Here is a 19787-nt window from a genome sequence, read left to right as displayed (position 1 = left end):
CCATTGAAAACAATGGGGCAGCGCTCCAAACCCGCCTGCAAAGCGCCGGGTGGTTTAAACTGCCCCGCTAGCGGCCGAAAAGCGCAGCTAAAACTACAGTAAAGTGCCGCTAAATATAGCGCCGCTTTACCGCCAGCGCGCCCAGCGCCTCAGTGTGAAAGTAGCCTTATGGTTGCCACCTCATCCCTTTAAACCCTAACACATTAATTACACAGGTTCTGAGGCTGATTAAGGTGGTAATTAAACTCACTTGGTGCCTTATCTGTAATGCCCCGTACACACGAGAGGACTTATGTCCGACAGACTTCCAAAGGAGTTCCGCCGGAGTTCCGCCGGAGTTCCGCCGGAGTTCCGCCGGAGTTCCGCCGGAGTTCCGCCGGAGTTCCGCCGGAGTTCCGACAGACTTTTCGGCCGAACGGACTTGGCCACACACGATCACACTAAACTCCGACGGATTCGAACGTGATGACGTACGACCCGACTTGAATAAGGAAGTTCATAGCTAGTAGCCAATAGCTGCCCTAGCGTCGGTTTTAGTCCGTCGGAGTAGCATACACACGAGCGGAGTTTTCGAAGGGGACCGGGTCCGGCGGAGTTCCTTTGGGAAAATTTGAAGCATGCTTCATTTCTAAAGTCCGTCAGACTTTGGCGAATCAAAAGTCCGTTGCAGCCCACACACGATCGGATAGTCTGACGGACTCGGTCCTTCAGACTTTGGATGTTGAAAAGTCCGCTCGTGTGTACGGGGCATAAGGAATTAGCCTCAGAACCTGTGTAATTCAGATGTGTTCGGGTTTAAAGGGATGAGGTGGCAACCCTATCTACATCGCTTGTGTGGATGCAGGAATCGGTTCTTTTTCATTCAGCCCGCTGGTTGAACAAAAAAGCTCACCCAGCTGTGTACCCAGCTTTGGGCTCCATTCACATGGGCAAGCGGGCGGTAAAAAACACAGGTAGATAGATCCATGTTTTCATCATCCCCTAAGCACCGCCTGCAAGCAGAAATCTCATTTGAGTGGGTACACATTTCCGTGGCAATTTTGATTGTAACATGCCGGAGTGTGACAGAGGGCACCCACCTTTCATGCTTTCCTATGCCCTCAAGCGTCCATCCACATAAGCGGAGACTCCTGCGATTCAGAATACACGGATCAGCGGCTGCAGATCCACAAAAGCTTTCCAACATTCATCATTTATCCTCATGGTTATGTCTGTTTCTGGTTGTGTCCATTTTTTTTGTCTATGTTTTTTGGTAATGAATCTTTCTACAGGGAATATCAAATGTGGTGAGAAATGTAAAGTTGGATGTAGGGAGCAAAGATATGACCATTTTACAAACCCATAATAGCAGTGATCTCTACCCTTCAACATGCTGCTGGTCTCCAACAGCCTAACTTACCATATACTGAAAATGATGGACAGCCGTTTGGTGATGTCAGGGGCCACACTTGATGCCCTCTTTGTCTGGTTGGTTGGTTGACCACCGTGGGTTTAGATAAAAAGACCCATGCAGGTCTTTACTTTAAACTGAACATACCCATATATTATATTTGGCTGGTTACATAGGTGGCGAGGTTTAAAAAAAAAATAAAAAAAAATAAAAAAAAAGACAAAAGTGCAACCTGTGTGTGTGATTATATGTCAGTATGACATTGTATATCTCTGTATGTTTCGGTCGTTCAGGTGCTTCTCTAAGTTTAAAAAAAAACTATCGATTGCCCCCCGCTGAGACCACCGCCTGTGGAAGGAAATTCCACATCCTTGCCCTCTATGTACTTAAACCTCTTTTCTTCTAATTTTAATGAGGGGCCACGAGTCTTGATGAACTCCCTTCTGTGAAAAAGTTTTATCCCTATTGTGGGGTCACCAGTATGGCATTTGTAAATTGAAATCATATCCCCTCTCAATTGTCTCTTTTCCAGAGAGAATAAGTTCAGTGCTCCCAAACATTCCTCATAACTGATATCCTCCAGACCCTTTATTAGTTTTGTTGCCCTTCTTTGTACTCGCTCCATTTCCAGTACATCCTTCCTGAGGACTGATGCCCAAAACTGGACAGCATACTCCAGGTGAGGATGGACCAGAGTCTTGTAGAGCGGGAGAATTATTGTTTTATCTCTGGAGTTGATCCCCTTTTTAATGCCAATATTCTGTTTGCTTTGTTAGCAGCAGCTTGGCATTGCATGCTATTGCTGAGCCTATCATCTACTAGGACCCCCAGGTCCTTTTCCATCCTAGATTCCCCCAGAGGTTCACCCCCTAGTGAGTAGATTGCATTAAAATTTTTGCTACTCAAATGCATTATTTTAAATTTTTCTACATTAAACCTCATTTGCCATGTAGTTTCCCACCTCATTAATTTGTTCAGATCTTTTTGCAAGGTTTCCACATCCTGCGGAGAAGTTATTGCCCTGCTTAGCTTAGAATCGTCTGCAAATACAGGAGATTGAACTGTTTACCCCATCCCATGGTAAATTACAGTTAGGATTTGAAAAAGGTTCATCATCTTGATGTCTTCCACTTCACCCTTTCATATACTACTCACATTATGCTTTACACACCTAGCCATTGTCATCAATGGGACATGCACTTCATGATGTCATACCTTCCAGTCTAAGGTCCATGACACATCATGAGCTACTTATTATAAGTGCCAAAAATAGAATTCTGTATATTACTAATCAGGTGACAATACAAAGCAGCTCATGTGGCACAGGCCTCTGAGGACAAATATAGGAGCAACCGTCATGGATAGAAATGTTACCTTGGTTCATAAAGGTGCAAGACCCTTTGCCTTTAATTGCCTAGAGTGCCACTACTCTGCAACAAGCATGGAACCGGGCAGAATTTGAAAGATCTAAAAAGTCCTTCAAGGCTTGTTCTGGGTCAACAATTTGTAAGATGGTGAAGCCAGGATCAGGATGACAGCCCTGGAGCCGATACATACGTCTATAGCCTCCCTTGGTCAAATTCACATTAAATCGGAACTCCACCCAAAGGGGAGGTTTCGCTTTAGGTCCTCTTCCACTGCCACATTTGGCATGTTTTTTTTTTTTGGGGCGGCAGGGGGGTGTTACACCGTTTTGACAGGTTCTCCTGGAACCGTAGCCTTCAGAGGTTTTCAAGCAATGTACAAATTTCTACCTCTCAGACAAGTAACCACTGACAAGGCAATGGCGGTCACATGGCCCCATTCAATCTGTCACAGCCATGAGGCTTTGCACTGTGGCAAAAAAAGTAGGGTGAGGCCACACCACAGAGTGAAATCCCTTATCAAAACGGGTGTGTTGGAGGTGGCATATTGCCTCCCAGTCACCTGCTAACTGCAGGCCAAAGGGATCTACCATGGATCACAAATCAACAGCATTGTCCATGTGAAAGGGGCCTAAAGAGGAGCGTTCTTCCCACTGACCGCCAATGCGAGGAACCTTCTTCCCACTGACCGCCAATGCGAGGAACCTTCTTCCCACTGACCGCCAATGCGAGGAACCTTCTTCCCACTGACCGCCAATGCGAGGAACCTTCTTCCCACTGACCGCCAATGCGAGGAACCTTCTTCCCACTGACCGCCAATGCGAGGAACCTTCTTCCCACTGACCGCCAATGCGAGGAACCTTCTTCCCACTGACCGCCAATGCGAGGAACCTTCTTCCCACTGACCGCCAATGCGAGGAACCTTCTTCCCACTGACCGCCAATGCGAGGAACCTTCTTCCCACTGACCGCCAATGCGAGGAACCTTCTTCCCACTGACCGCCAATGCGAGGAACCTTCTTCCCACTGACCGCCAATGCGAGGAACCTTCTTCCCACTGACCGCCAATGCGAGGAACCTTCTTCCCACTGACCGCCAATGCGAGGAACCTTCTTCCCACTGACCGCCAATGCGAGGAACCTTCTTCCCACTGACCGCCAATGCGAGGAACCTTCTTCCCACTGACCGCCAATGCGAGGAACCTTCTTCCCACTGACCGCCAATGCGAGGAACCTTCTTCCCACTGACCGCCAATGCGAGGAACCTTCTTCCCACTGACCGCCAATGCGAGGAACCTTCTTCCCACTGACCGCCAATGCGAGGAACCTTCTTCCCACTGACCGCCAATGCGAGGAACCTTCTTCCCACTGACCGCCAATGCGAGGAACCTTCTTCCCACTGACCGCCAATGCGAGGAACCTTCTTCCCACTGACCGCCAATGCGAGGAACCTTCTTCCCACTGACCGCCAATGCGAGGAACCTTCTTCCCACTGACCGCCAATGCGAGGAACCTTCTTCCCACTGACCGCCAATGCGAGGAACCTTCTTCCCACTGACCGCCAATGCGAGGAACCTTCTTCCCACTGACCGCCAATGCGAGGAACCTTCTTCCCACTGACCGCCAATGCGAGGAACCTTCTTCCCACTGACCGCCAATGCGAGGAACCTTCTTCCCACTGACCGCCAATGCGAGGAACCTTCTTCCCACTGACCGCCAATGCGAGGAACCTTCTTCCCACTGACCGCCAATGCGAGGAACCTTCTTCCCACTGACCGCCAATGCGAGGAACCTTCTTCCCACTGACCGCCAATGCGAGGAACCTTCTTCCCACTGACCGCCAATGCGAGGAACCTTCTTCCCACTGACCGCCAATGCGAGGAACCTTCTTCCCACTGACCGCCAATGCGAGGAACCTTCTTCCCACTGACCGCCAATGCGAGGAACCTTCTTCCCACTGACCGCCAATGCGAGGAACCTTCTTCCCACTGACCGCCAATGCGAGGAACCTTCTTCCCACTGACCGCCAATGCGAGGAACCTTCTTCCCACTGACCGCCAATGCGAGGAACCTTCTTCCCACTGACCGCCAATGCGAGGAACCTTCTTCCCACTGACCGCCAATGCGAGGAACCTTCTTCCCACTGACCGCCAATGCGAGGAACCTTCTTCCCACTGACCGCCAATGCGAGGAACCTTCTTCCCACTGACCGCCAATGCGAGGAACCTTCTTCCCACTGACCGCCAATGCGAGGAACCTTCTTCCCACTGACCGCCAATGCGAGGAACCTTCTTCCCACTGACCGCCAATGCGAGGAACCTTCTTCCCACTGACCGCCAATGCGAGGAACCTTCTTCCCACTGACCGCCAATGCGAGGAACCTTCTTCCCACTGACCGCCAATGCGAGGAACCTTCTTCCCACTGACCGCCAATGCGAGGAACCTTCTTCCCACTGACCGCCAATGCGAGGAACCTTCTTCCCACTGACCGCCAATGCGAGGAACCTTCTTCCCACTGACCGCCAATGCGAGGAACCTTCTTCCCACTGACCGCCAATGCGAGGAACCTTCTTCCCACTGACCGCCAATGCGAGGAACCTTCTTCCCACTGACCGCCAATGCGAGGAACCTTCTTCCCACTGACCGCCAATGCGAGGAACCTTCTTCCCACTGACCGCCAATGCGAGGAACCTTCTTCCCACTGACCGCCAATGCGAGGAACCTTCTTCCCACTGACCGCCAATGCGAGGAACCTTCTTCCCACTGACCACCAATGCGAGGAACCTTCTTCCCACTGACCACCAATGCGAGGAACCTTCTTCCCACTGACCACCAATGCGAGGAACCTTCTTCCCACTGACCACCAATGCGAGGAACCTTCTTCCCACTGACCACCAATGCGAGGAACCTTCTTCCCACTGACCACCAATGCGAGGAACCTTCTTCCCACTGACCACCAATGCGAGGAACCTTCTTCCCACTGACCACCAATGCGAGGAACCTTCTTCCCACTGACCACCAATGCGAGGAACCTTCTTCCCACTGACCACCAATGCGAGGAACCTTCTTCCCACTGACCACCAATGCGAGGAACCTTCTTCCCACTGACCGCCAATGCGAGGAACCTTCTTCCCACTGACCGCCAATGCGAGGAACCTTCTTCCCACTGACCGCCAATGCGAGGAACCTTCTTCCCACTGACCGCCAATGCGAGGAACCTTCTTCCCACTGACCGCCAATGCGAGGAACCTTCTTCCCACTGACCGCCAATGCGAGGAACCTTCTTCCCACTGACCGCCAATGCGAGGAACCTTCTTCCCACTGACCGCCAATGCGAGGAACCTTCTTCCCACTGACCGCCAATGCGAGGAACCTTCTTCCCACTGACCGCCAATGCGAGGAACCTTCTTCCCACTGACCGCCAATGCGAGGAACCTTCTTCCCACTGACCGCCAATGCGAGGAACCTTCTTCCCACTGACCGCCAATGCGAGGAACCTTCTTCCCACTGACCGCCAATGCGAGGAACCTTCTTCCCACTGACCGCCAATGCGAGGAACCTTCTTCCCACTGACCGCCAATGCGAGGAACCTTCTTCCCACTGACCGCCAATGCGAGGAACCTTCTTCCCACTGACCGCCAATGCGAGGAACCTTCTTCCCACTGACCGCCAATGCGAGGAACCTTCTTCCCACTGACCGCCAATGCGAGGAACCTTCTTCCCACTGACCGCCAATGCGAGGAACCTTCTTCCCACTGACCGCCAATGCGAGGAACCTTCTTCCCACTGACCGCCAATGCGAGGAACCTTCTTCCCACTGACCGCCAATGCGAGGAACCTTCTTCCCACTGACCGCCAATGCGAGGAACCTTCTTCCCACTGACCGCCAATGCGAGGAACCTTCTTCCCACTGACCGCCAATGCGAGGAACCTTCTTCCCACTGACCGCCAATGCGAGGAACCTTCTTCCCACTGACCGCCAATGCGAGGAACCTTCTTCCCACTGACCGCCAATGCGAGGAACCTTCTTCCCACTGACCGCCAATGCGAGGAACCTTCTTCCCACTGACCGCCAATGCGAGGAACCTTCTTCCCACTGACCGCCAATGCGAGGAACCTTCTTCCCACTGACCGCCAATGCGAGGAACCTTCTTCCCACTGACCACCAATGCGAGGAACCTTCTTCCCACTGACCACCAATGCGAGGAACCTTCTTCCCACTGACCACCAATGCGAGGAACCTTCTTCCCACTGACCACCAATGCGAGGAACCTTCTTCCCACTGACCACCAATGCGAGGAACCTTCTTCCCACTGACCACCAATGCGAGGAACCTTCTTCCCACTGACCACCAATGCGAGGAACCTTCTTCCCACTGACCACCAATGCGAGGAACCTTCTTCCCACTGACCACCAATGCGAGGAACCTTCTTCCCACTGACCACCAATGCGAGGAACCTTCTTCCCACTGACCACCAATGCGAGGAACCTTCTTCCCACTGACCACCAATGCGAGGAACCTTCTTCCCACTGACCACCAATGCGAGGAACCTTCTTCCCACTGACCACCAATGCGAGGAACCTTCTTCCCACTGACCACCAATGCGAGGAACCTTCTTCCCACTGACCACCAATGCGAGGAACCTTCTTCCCACTGACCACCAATGCGAGGAACCTTCTTCCCACTGACCACCAATGCGAGGAACCTTCTTCCCACTGACCACCAATGCGAGGAACCTTCTTCCCACTGACCACCAATGCGAGGAACCTTCTTCCCACTGACCACCAATGCGAGGAACCTTCTTCCCACTGACCACCAATGCGAGGAACCTTCTTCCCACTGACCACCAATGCGAGGAACCTTCTTCCCACTGACCACCAATGCGAGGAACCTTCTTCCCACTGACCACCAATGCGAGGAACCTTCTTCCCACTGACCACCAATGCGAGGAACCTTCTTCCCACTGACCACCAATGCGAGGAACCTTCTTCCCACTGACCACCAATGCGAGGAACCTTCTTCCCACTGACCACCAATGCGAGGAACCTTCTTCCCACTGACCACCATTGTAAAGGAGGAGTATTCTTCCCAAATGACCACCATGCTAATATCCCCCGAGTTGTGGACACTGTATAGTACATGTTGTCAGGAGCTCCCTAATGTGCAATACCAACAGTTAAAAAATTTTAACAGACGAGAAACACATTAAACTTCCAATTTATCAAACATTCGGCAGTTTTTCAAACATTTCCTTTCATTTTTGGCTAAAACACTTAAAACTGATTTTTGATCTGTTTTAACTGGATGGAAAAATAAAAAAAATAAATAAAAAAAATGGAGCCGTCCAAATCGACAGATATTCAAACGATATATTGTCTAGTGTATGGGCACCATAAGGCCTAAAAGTTATTTCAAGGGTTCCTCTATGTTAAAAAGTAAGGCTACTCTAAAGCCTGGCACACACGATCAGATTTTTGGACGAGTTTTTGTTGCATGCTAGCCTCATATCGAAAGTGAAGATGTTACTCAACATACGAAAATTCTCGTACAACCGAATTCAACTTCAGAAGTGATGTAATGTTTTAAATTGTTTTGTATGCGTTCTTTCGTTTCTAAACATGCGTAGTCTTGCTCTTAGGATTTTTTAGGACGAAAACTGTACCAATTAAAATGAAAATTGGAAGCTTTTTTCAGATACAAAAAAATAAATAATGTATAGCCTGCACATTCAGTTTTTGTCATCCGAAAATTTAGAATGGGCTGCCGAAAGCACCATACTAACGATCCGAAAATCGGCAGATCGTTCATTGGACGTAAATTTTACTTCCGATTTCCGTATCGTGTGTATGGGCCTTAAGGGAAAAGCACATACTCCTTGCACCAATACCAGCCAACTGCTAAGCTGGACACGGAAGTGTCAACCACCAAACTAGACTTTATTCAGACTGCAGCGCAGAAGAACCCTATTCATTGTCCTGGATGACGAACTTAAACTCGACTTTGGTACCACCAAAAACAATTTTAGTAAGGAACGTTACACCCACAGCATAATTCACTAAGCTATAACACACGTGTCATAATGTTCAATATTTCAGCCTTGTGATTGTTACCTTGAGCTCTCGCTTGCAGAAAACGACAACTGGTACGGCAAATAAAAAGGATTAGATCTTAGAAAATGTAACCTTTGATCCTAATACAAGACATGCTTATATCTCAGCTCATTCCTTCACTCTACTTACCAGCTGCATCACTTAGTCTTGGGGCAGTTAGTAACTGGTCCAGTACCCTCCCCAGAAGAGCCTCCGGGGTATCGGGGGCAAGCAGCAGTCCAGGAGGAGAGAGTGTCCATCCACCAGACCCAGGCGGTGGGGTCACCGGTTCCGAAGGCGAAAGTTCATCGGACGAGAAGGACAGGGGGGAACGCAGTCCGTCCGGCAGCTCCAAGCAGTCGTGGGAAGGCGTGGGTCCAGCACTGGGGTCTTCCTCGCATTTCTCCCCACCGGACGAGTCCCCCGGATTATCCCTCAGGAACGAGGGCAGAATTTTGGACACGCTTTGCCTTCGGTGGAGGTGCTTAGGACCTGAGATGTGGGAGCTCTGCTTCTTTAGAAATTTCTCCAAAGGCTTCATGGTTTTGGAAGGGGGGGGGGAGGGGAGGGGGGTGACAAACTGATGATTGCAAAGCGGAATAGAAAAGGGGGCTGAGCCCCCCCAAAAGATCGAGGCACTAGAGGGCTAAGAAGATATACCGAGCATCCCTATGGGCAAACGCCTGAATATTAGAGGTTGGCTATGGAAATCTGCGGTGTAGCCAAAAAAAAAAAGAGAGGGTGTAAAATAACGATGGAATTCCTGAGCACCCAAAATGAAATCCGGTGTCACCAGATCGGTCGTAGGAAATGGATAGTGCCAAAAAGGACTCCTCCTTCCCAAAATAGTGTCAGGATCCCCCCAGTTGTCAGCAATAAAGGGAAATGAAATGGGCTGGTAATGTGGAGCTGTGATGGTCCCCGGGGAAGGGGGGGGGGGGTGTCTCCTTGAAATCAGATGACCGTCCTCTGTCTCCCTGCTCTTCCAGCAGGTGCCAGGCGCTCTTCTCTCACAGCACCTGTCTCTTCCCAGCTGTCTCTCTGCTCCAGGGATGTCTAATCCTTCTCTGATGATTCCTCACCTGCCCCCCTCTCTCTATCTCTCTCTCTGCTCTCAGCAGCCTGTCTGCCCCTCTCTGCTTGTCCCCCCTCCTCCTTTGTTCCCCCTAGAGGAGGGAGGGGGAGAGGGAGGGAGTGCTGGCTATAGGAGGGGGGGGGAGGCTTTAATTAAAAGCTGTGAAAGTGACAGCAGGAAAGCCCTGTGCTGGCGGAGAGGTGTGCAGGCTTCCAGTCAGCTCCATGCTCCCGGTCTAGGTGCAGCCAATGCTGGTGTAGGAGGGGGAGGAGAGTCCCACACTGAGGATGTGTGCAGGGGGCGGGGCCAGGGACTGCGTGCTGCGTCTGACCCCGCCCTCTCTGCTTTCCCTCCTCTCTCCTCCCTCCATATATTTACCTGGCTCTGCTTCCTCCACTCTTCTCCAGTCTCCACACACACAGCACCATTCACTGTAATCACCCAAAGTATCCTCTTCTCCACACAGCCCCATTCACCATTATCACCCCAAGTATCCCCTTCTCCATACAGCTCCCCCTCACTATTATCACCCCAAGTATCCCCTTCTCCACACACCTCCCCCTCACTATTATCACCCCAAGTATCCTCTTCTCCACACATCTCCCCCCTCACTATTATCCCCCAACTATCCCCTTCTCCACACACCTCCCCCCTCACTATTATCCCCCCCAAGTATTCCCTACTCCACACACCTCCCCCCTCACTATTATCCCCCAAGTATCCTCTTCTCCACACAGCCCCATTCACCATTATCACCCCAAGTATCCCCTTCTCCATACAGCTCCCCCTAACTATTATCACCACAAGTATCCCCTTCTCCACACACCTCCCCCTCACTATTATCACCCCAAGTATTCCCTTCTCCACACATCTCCCCCTTCACTATTATCCCCCAACTATCCCCTTCTCCACACACTTCCCCCCTCACTATTATCCCCCCCAAGTATCCCCTACTCCACACACCTCCCCCCTCACTATTATCCCCCAAGTATCCTCTTCACACACCTCCCCCCTCACTATTATCCCCCCCAAGTATTCCCTTCTCCACACATCTCCCCCTAACTATTATCACCCCCAAGTATCATCTTCTCCACACACCTCCCCCTCACTATTATCCCCCCAAGTATTCCCTTCTCCACACAGCTCCCCCTCACTATTATCCCCCCAAGTATCCCTTTCTCCACACAACTCCCCCTCACTATTATCCCCCCAAGTGTCCCCTTCTCCACAAAGCTCCCCCTCACTATTATCCCCCCAAGTATCCCCTTCTCCACAAAGCTCCCCCTCACTGTTATCATCCCAAGTATTCCCTTCTCCACACAGCTCCCCTCTCACTATTACCTCCCCAAGTATCCCCTTCTCCACGCAGCTCCCCCCTCACTATTATCTCCCCAAGTATCCTCTTCTCCACACAGCTCCCCTCTCACTATTACCTCCCCAAGTATCCCCTTCTCCACACAGCTCCCCCCTCACTATTATCCCCCCAACTATCCCCTTCTCCACACAACTCCCCCTCACTATTATCCCCCCAAGTGTCCCCTTCTCCACAAAGCTCCCCCTCACTATTATCCCCCCAAGTATCCCCTTCTCCACAAAGCTCCCCCTCACTGTTATCATCCCAAGTATTCCCTTCTCCACACAGCTCCCCTCTCACTATTACCTCCCCAAGTATCCCCTTCTCCACGCAGCTCCCCCCTCACTATTATCTCCCCAAGTATCCTCTTCTCCACACAGCTCCCCTCTCACTATTACCTCCCCAAGTATCCCCTTCTCCACACAGCTCCCCCCTCACTATTATCCCCCCAACTATCCCCTTCTCCACACAACTCCCCCTCACTATTATCCCCCCAAGTATCCCCTTCTCCACAAAGCTCCCCCTCACTGTTATCATCCCAAGTATCCCCTTCTTCACACAGCTCCCCCTCACTATTATCCCCCCAAGTATTCCCTTCTCCACACAGCTTCCCCCCTCACTATTATCTCCCCAAGTATCCCCTTCTCCACCCAGCTCCCCCTCACTATTATCCCCCCAAGTATCCCCTTCTCCACACAGCTCAATTCACTATAATCACCCCCAAGTATCTCCTCCACACAGCTCCCTCCTCACTATTATCCTCCCAAGTATCCCCTTCTCCACACAGCTCCCCCTCACTATTACCCCCCAAGTGTCCCCTTCTCCACACAGCTCCCTCCTCAGTATTATCCCCCCAAGTATCCCCTTCTCCACACAGCTCCCCCTCACTATTACCCCCCAAGTGTCCCCTTCTCCACACAGCTCCCCCTCACTATTACCCCCCCAAGTGTCCCCTTCTCCGCACAGCTCCCCCTCACTATTACCCCCCAAGTGTCCCCTTCTCCACACAGCTCCCCCTCACTATTACCCCCCAAGTGTCCCCTTCTCCACACAGCTCCCCCTCACTATTACCCCCCCAAGTGTCCCCTTCTCCACACAGCTCCCCCTCACTATTACCCCCCCAAGTGTCCCCTTCTCCGCACAGCTTCCCCTCACTATTACCCCCCAAGTGTCCCCTTCTCCACACAGCTCCCCCTCACTATTACCCCCCCAAGTGTCCCCTTCTCCGCACAGCTTCCCCTCACTATTACCCCCCCCCCCAAGTATCCCCTTCTCCACACAGCCCCCCCCCCCCTCACTATTATACCCCCAAGTATCCCTCCCAAGTATCTATTCTAGAAGGACTACTTGACACCATACAAACGCAGACCGGGAGCTTTACTGCATCAGTGTTTTTGATGCGGTCCGGTGCATTATTTTTTTCCACCTCTTTTTTTCTTAGGACCGGTTCACACTGCATGCAGCCCAGTACGTTTTTTTTCCTGCATCAAAAACACATGGATAGCAGGTTATATATAGGGCCAGTTCACACCATAGAAACAGTCCCGATGTGTTCCAAATTCTTTTCTGCATGCATGTTTTTAATGCGTTCCAGTGCATTCTTGATGTGTTTTTGATGCAGTCCAATGATTCCCCCCTTCTTTTTTCTTAACATCTGGGGGCCAGTTCACACCAGATGCAGTCCTGTGCAGTTGCATTTTTTCTGCAATGGAAACTGACTGCACTGGGGTGAACTAGAGGCATTGGAATACATGGAAAACACTGCAGATGCATTTTTAGTGCAGAAAAAAACTGCATCTGGTGTGAACTGGCCCTAAGGCTGGATTCACACCAATGCATTTTTAGTGCTTTTTGCATTTTGCAGATTTGCTCTACAGAAAGTATTCCATAGGTAACCATGTTAAGCTGGCTGTAGTGCAAATCTGCAAAATGCAAAAAGCACAAAAAATGCATAGGTGTGAATCCAGCCTAAGTGCTAGTTCACACCAGATGCAGCTCCGTGTATTTTTTTTCTGCACTAAAAATGCATGCACAGTGTTTTCCATGGATTCCCATGGCTCTAGTTCACATTAGTGCAGTCAGTTTTAAATGCAGAAAAAAAAAGAGAGCGTGCTGCATTTTTTCTGCACAGGACTGTACTAGAAACTAGCAAACTGGATCAAAAACAAACTGGAACTGCGTGTGGTGTGATCTGTAAGCAAAAACTGATCTGGAACGTACCTGGAGTGCATTTTTTGTGGTGTGAACTGGCCCTAAAAATGCATGCACAGAGTTTTCCATGTATTCCAATGGCTCTAGTTCACACTAATACAGTCAGTTCCAGTGCAGAAACTGACCGGAAACTGGAACTGACCGCATTGGTGTGAAATAGAGCCATTGGAATACATGGAAAACACTGTGCATGCATTTTTTACTTTCCATGTGTTTTTAATTCAGAAAACAAAACACAGTGGACTGCATGTGGTGTGAACTAGCCCATATGGTTTCTGGTAGCATAGTTACAGTTACATATAGTTGGTAAGGTGAGAAAAGACACAAGTCCATCGAGTCCAACCTGTGCATGTGCGCTTTTAAAAGTTCACAAAAGTGCGGTCAGTTCCAGAAAAAAAAGGAAATTGCTGAATGCTGCGTTTCCCTGCACTGGACTGTACTGGAATGTGGTAAAATGCCTCAAAAACACACTGGAACACATGCCCTTATTTAAAGTGGTAGTAAACTCTAAAAAAAAAACAACCTGCAAGATAAAGGTATAATGAGCTAGTATGCATCACATACTAGCTCATTATGAAATACTTAGACCCTTTTCACACTGTAGGCGGTTTTCAGGCACTTTAGCGCTAACAATAGTGCCTGTAAAGCGCCTGAAAAAAAGCTTCATCTGCAATCCCAATGTGAAATCCCGAGGGGGCGCTGCGCTGGCAGGACATCAAAAAAAGCGATGTATAAACCTTTCCTAAAGCTCCCCTGCCCATTCAAATCAATGGGCAGCACCCGCAAAGAGCCTCGCCAGGCACTTTGCAGGCTCTTTATTCGGCTGCTAGCGGGGGTTAAAAGCACCCCTCTAGCGCCCAAAAAGTGCAGCAAAAACTATGGCTTTACCGCGACACCCGGGCGCTGGCAGTGTGAAAAGCCTCTTACCTTAGATCAAAGCTGTTGCAGCGGTCCCTGTAAACCGCTGTGCATGGCGACATGTCTCCCAGAGTTATTTTGCAGGCTGTGATTGGCCAGAGCTGTGATGTCATCATGTGTGCAGGAGCCGCCAGTCATGGCACTGGCCCCGAAGAAACAGCACAAAAAGGCAGTTTCTTCAATGCACATGCGCCAATCACGTTGGCGCAAGCGTATATATGGTACATATCTCCTAAACCATACAAGTTTAGGAGATATTTACAGTACCTACAGTTAAAGAGGAAGAAAACCCTGATGAGTTTACTTCCTCTTTCATTCCCTGCAAAGGCAAAGCATAATGGACTAGTATGCATCGCATAGTAGTCCATTATGTGTCACTTACCTGACACAGGAGCCAGCGAAGTCACCGCTGTCCCCTGTAGTCCGGCACATCCACATTGTCGGTGGGGTCTCGCAGCTCCGCCGCTGTCATTCGGCGAAGCCGTGATGACGTCACTCCCGCGCAAGCGCACGGGAGCCGACACGCGCGGCAGCTCCGTTCTTGGAAATGCCGGGCTCAGTGCGCCTGCGCACCGCTGTCTACGGCGCATGCGCCGTAGACAGCGGTGCCTGTCTTCGGGCAAATATCTCCTAAACCGTATAGGTTTAGAAGATATTTCTTGGACCTACAGGTAAGCCTTAATCTAGGTTTACCTGTAGGTCAAAGTGTGTTGTAAGGGTTTACAACCACTTTAAGACTTAATATAGGCTAACCTGTAGGCACAAGTAGTGTAACAGGGTTTACAACCACCTTAAAGCGGTTGTATACCCGCTGAAGTTTTTTTTTTTTCCTGACCTGCAAAGGAAAAGGCATAATGAGCTAGTATGCACCGCATACTAGCTCATTATGAAATGCTTACCTTAGAACGAGGCCCCGACATCTGTCCCGATCCATGGCGAGGGAGCTGACATGTTCCCTCTGCGTTTCTTCCGGGTATCGCAGCTCCGGCGCTGTGAGTGGCCGGAGCTGCGATATCGTCACTCCCGCACATGCGCGCGGGAGATTTCTTCCCGGCAGGGTCCGGCGTCTGCCGGACTTTCAGCTGAGAATCTCCTGTGCGCATGCGCCGCTGCAGTCAGCGGCGCATTGCGAGGGGAATATCTCCTAAACCGTACAGGTTTAGGAGATATTTTTTTTACCTACAGGTAAGCCTTATTATAGGCTTTCCTGTAGGTAAAAGTCATAAAAATGACTATACAACCACTTTAAGGTTAAGAAAAAAGAGGGGGGGAATGCACTGGACTGCATCAAAAACGCACAAGAACACATCAAAAACACGCATGCAGAAAGACATCTGGAACACATCCGGACTGTGTTTCTAAGGTGCAAACTGGCCCTAAAGCCAGCTCACACCGCTTGCAGTCCAGTGCGGGTAATTTTCTGCATCATAAACACACGGGTAGTAGGTTATATGGTTTCCAATGGCATAGTTCACACCAGTGCGGTCCGTTCCAGAAAAAAAAGTAGAACATGCTGCATTTTTCCTGCACTGGACTGTACTGGAACGCGGTAAAAGGCATTGGAATGCACCAAAAATGCACATGTCCACATTTAAAGAGGGAGTCCACTGGAAAAAAAAATATTAAAAGCCAGCAGCTATAAATACTACAGCTACTGACTTTTAATAAATGGACACTTACCTGTCCCGGGGTCCAGCGATGTCGGCAGCTGAGGCCGATCGATCACTCGGCTCTCGGCTGCTGCCGCCGCCATTCTCGGTGAGGGAATCAAGAAGTGAAGCGTTGCGGCTTTACTTCCCGGTTCCCTACTGCGCATGCGCGAGTCACACAGTGCAATGAGAATGGTCCGCTCTGTCTCTGAGACCCGTGTGTCCCAGCAGACAGCGCGCCGGGACAGGAAGAAGCATAGACTCCCGTGGGAGTCTATGCCCGGAAGTGGGTGCAAATACCTGTCTAAGGCTTGATTCACACTAACACTTTTTTTAAGCATTTTGCAGAAATGCAGGGAAATTTTTTAACCTGGGTTCCTATGGAACATGTTCACATCAATGCATTTTTGTGCCTCTGCATTTTTGGAAAGGGACGGGGACTTTTTTTCATGCAAAATGCAGCGTTTTGCATGTAATAGAAGTCAATGGACCTGTATCAAAAACGCAAGTACTGCGTTTTTACCGCGTTTTTGTCACAATTTGCGTTTCACTTTTTTTTTTCATTTATTTCACTGTAAATATCTGGTTGCTAAGCAACCACAGTGTAAAAAAAAGCAAAACGCAAAATCGCGGTAAAAACGCGTGTCCAAAAACGTGACAAGCACTGCAAAAACGTTCAAAAGCAACATGCATTGATGTGAATCGAGCCTTAGACAGGTATCTGCACCCCCATCCCCCCTGAAAGGTGCCAACTGTGACACTGGGGGGGGGGGGATTGCAATGAGAGGAAGTTCCACTTTAGGGTGGAAAGCCGCTTTAAGAAATAGAGGAAAAATCGCACTGGAAAAGTGTCAAAAACGTGCATGTAGAAAAGCATCTATAACGCACCCAGACTACGTTTCTATGGTGTGAACCGGCCACATGCAGTACAGTGCGCTTTTTTTTCTGCATCAGAAATGCACAGATAGTAGCTTATATGGTTTCCAATGGCATAGTTCACACCAGTGCGGTCAGTTCTAGAAAAAACATTTAAGATGAAGAAAAAAAAGAGGGAAAAAATGCACCGGAAAGCAGCAAAAACACACCGGAAAAGCGTCAAATTTGCGCATGCAAAAAAGCATCCGGAATGCACCCAACTGCATTCTATGGGGCCAGTGCGTTTATGATGCAGTCCAGTGTGTTTTTTTCTGCATCAGAAATGCACGGTTATTAGGTTATATGGTTTCCAATGGTTCACACCAGTGCGGCCGGTTCCAGTGCATTCCAGTTCCAGAAAAAAAAGTACTAAACTGTACTGGAACATGGTAAAACGCATAAAAGAAACAAACAGGAATGCACATAAATGCACTGGAATGCACATGTCCCTATTTAAGGTGAGGAAAAAACGCACCGGAACACACATGTCCCCATTCAGGGCCAGTTCACACCACATGCAGGCCAGTGCGTTTTTTGTCTGCATCAAAAACGCATGGAAAGTAGGTTATATAGTTTTTAATGGCATAGTTCAAATCAGTGCTTGCAGTTCCAGTGCGTTCCAGTTCGTTCCAATTCCAGAAAAAAAAGTAGAACACGCTGCATTTTTCCTGCACTGGACTGTACTGGAACACTGTAAAACACATCAAAAATGAAAAAAAGAGGGAGAAAAAAGGCACTGGACTGCATCAAAAACACGCATGCAGAAAAGCATCTGGAACACATGCAGACTGCGTTTCTAAGGTGTGAACTGCCCTAGAAGATGAGGAAAAAAAAGGGATCTGGAAAGCATCAAAATCGCACCAGAAAACTGTCAAAAACGTGCATGCAGAAAAGCATCTGGAACACATCCAGACTGCGTTTCTATGGTGAGAACTGGCCCTCAATCCTGAATTTTTTTTCTGCACTGAACTGTACTGGAATGTGGTAAAGTGCACTGGAATTCACCTAAATGCACCAAAAATGCACTGAAACACCCCCCCCCCCCCCCTTTAAGGTGGTGGAAAAAATGCACCGGGAAGCATGAAAAACTCACTGAAACACGTAAAAAACGCACATGCAGAAAAACATCTGAACTGGCCCTAATGGCAGTTCACATGCAGTCCAGTGTGTTTTTTTCTGCATCAGAAATGCACAGATAGTAGGTTATATGGTTTCCAATGTCATAGTTCACACCAGTGCAATCAATTCCAGGAAAAAGTAGAAAATGCTGCATTTTTCCTGGACTGTACTGGAACACAGTAAAAGGCCTGATTCACACCTATGCATTTTTAGTGCTTTTTTGCATTTTGCAGATTTGCACTGCAGTCCATTTAAAGGTTTCCTATGGAACACGTTCTGTAGTGCAAATCTGCAAAATGCAAAAAGCACTAAAAATGCATAGGTGTGAATCCAGCCTAAGATTTAAGATGAAGAAAAAAAAAGAGGAAAAAAATGCACTGTAAAGCATCAAAAACGCAGCGGAAAAGCGTCAAAAACATGCATGTAGAAAAACATCCGTAATGTACCCAGACTGTGTTTCCATGGTGTAAACTAGGATTTGGGACTGCATCAAAAACGCACTGAAATACATCAAAAACACGCATGCAGAAAAGCATTTGGAACACATCCGAACTGTGTTTCTATGGCTTAGGGGCCTTAGGGCCAGTTCACACCACATGCAGTCCAGTGCGGGTTTTTTTCTGCATCAGAAACGCGCGGATAGTAGGTTATATGGTTTACAATGGCATAGTTCACACCAGTGCAGTCAGTTCTGGAAAAAAGTAGAACATGCATTTTTTCTGTACTGGAACACAGTAAAATGCAATGGAATGCACCTAAATGCACACCAAACGCACATGTCCCCATTTAAGATGAAGAAAAAATACACTGGAAAGCAGCAAAAACGCACCGGAAAAGCGTCAAAAATGCACATGCATCCATAACGCACCCAGACTGCATCTCTATGGTGTGAACCGGCCCTCATGGCTGGTTCACACCACGTGCAATCCAGTCCGTTTTTTTCTGCATCAGAAATGCACAGATAGTAGGTTATATGGTTTCCAGTGGCATAGTCCAGTGCGGTCGGTCAGTTCCAAGGCGTTCCAGTTCCAGAAAAAAAGCAGAACATGGTGCAATTTTTCTGCATTGAACCGCACTGGATAGCGGCATCATAAACACATTGGAATGCACCTAAATGCACCGGAATGCATATGTCTCCATTTAAGGTGAGAAAAAAACGCACGAGAATCAGGTCAAAAACACACATGCAGAAATGAATCTGGAAAACATCCAGGCTGCGTTTCTATGATGTGAACTGGCCCTAAATCTTAATCTGAATTTTTTTCAGCACTGAACTATACTGGAACGTGGTAAAACGCACTGAAATGCACCTAAAAGCACCAAAAAATGCACTGGAACGCAAGTACCTATTTAAGGTGCAGAAAAAAAGAGGAAACAATGCACTAGAAAGTATCAAAAACACAGCAGAAACACATGAAAAACATGCATGCAGACATGCTTTTGGAACACATCCAGACTGCGTTTTTATGGTGTGAGCTGGCCCTAAAGCGACACGTCTGTTCCAGTGCGTTTTTGGTGCATTTTTGGTGCATTTTACCACGTTCCAGTACAGTCCAGGCAGAAAAAAATGCAGCATGTCTTACTTTTTTGTTTTCTGGAACTGACCACACTGGTGTGTGAACCATAGAAAGCCATATAACCTACTATCCATGTGTTTTTGCTGCAGAAGAAAAACGCACTGGTGGTGGGAACTGGACCTAAATG

At 49.0% G+C, this 19787-nt stretch overlaps 1 protein-coding gene across 2 annotated transcripts in view; it reads right to left on the bottom strand.

The window, feature by feature from the left end:
• Positions 1 to 10167, bottom strand: part of RAPGEFL1 (Rap guanine nucleotide exchange factor like 1) — a 113770-nt gene extending 103603 nt beyond the window's left edge. The window contains exon 1 of one of the 2 annotated variants that reach the window (XR_013263580.1): positions 8993 to 10167. Coding sequence is in view for 1 of the 2 variants with exons in the window: in XM_077459833.1 (XP_077315959.1) it covers positions 8993 to 9383 (391 nt within the window). In the remaining variant the exon portion in view is untranslated. The remainder of the gene's footprint in view (positions 1 to 8992) is intronic. The other variant, XM_077459833.1, reaches the window with a different exon arrangement.
• Positions 10168 to 19787: the final 9620 nt, after the last annotated feature.

The sequence above is a fragment of the Lithobates pipiens genome, unplaced genomic scaffold (assembly GCF_037356315.1).
Source record: "Lithobates pipiens isolate NorthernLeopardFrog02 unplaced genomic scaffold, aLitPip1_a1.2 Scaffold_28, whole genome shotgun sequence".
NCBI classification, from domain to species: domain Eukaryota; kingdom Metazoa; phylum Chordata; class Amphibia; order Anura; family Ranidae; genus Lithobates; species Lithobates pipiens.
This window is presented reverse-complemented; position numbering and strand designations above follow the sequence as displayed.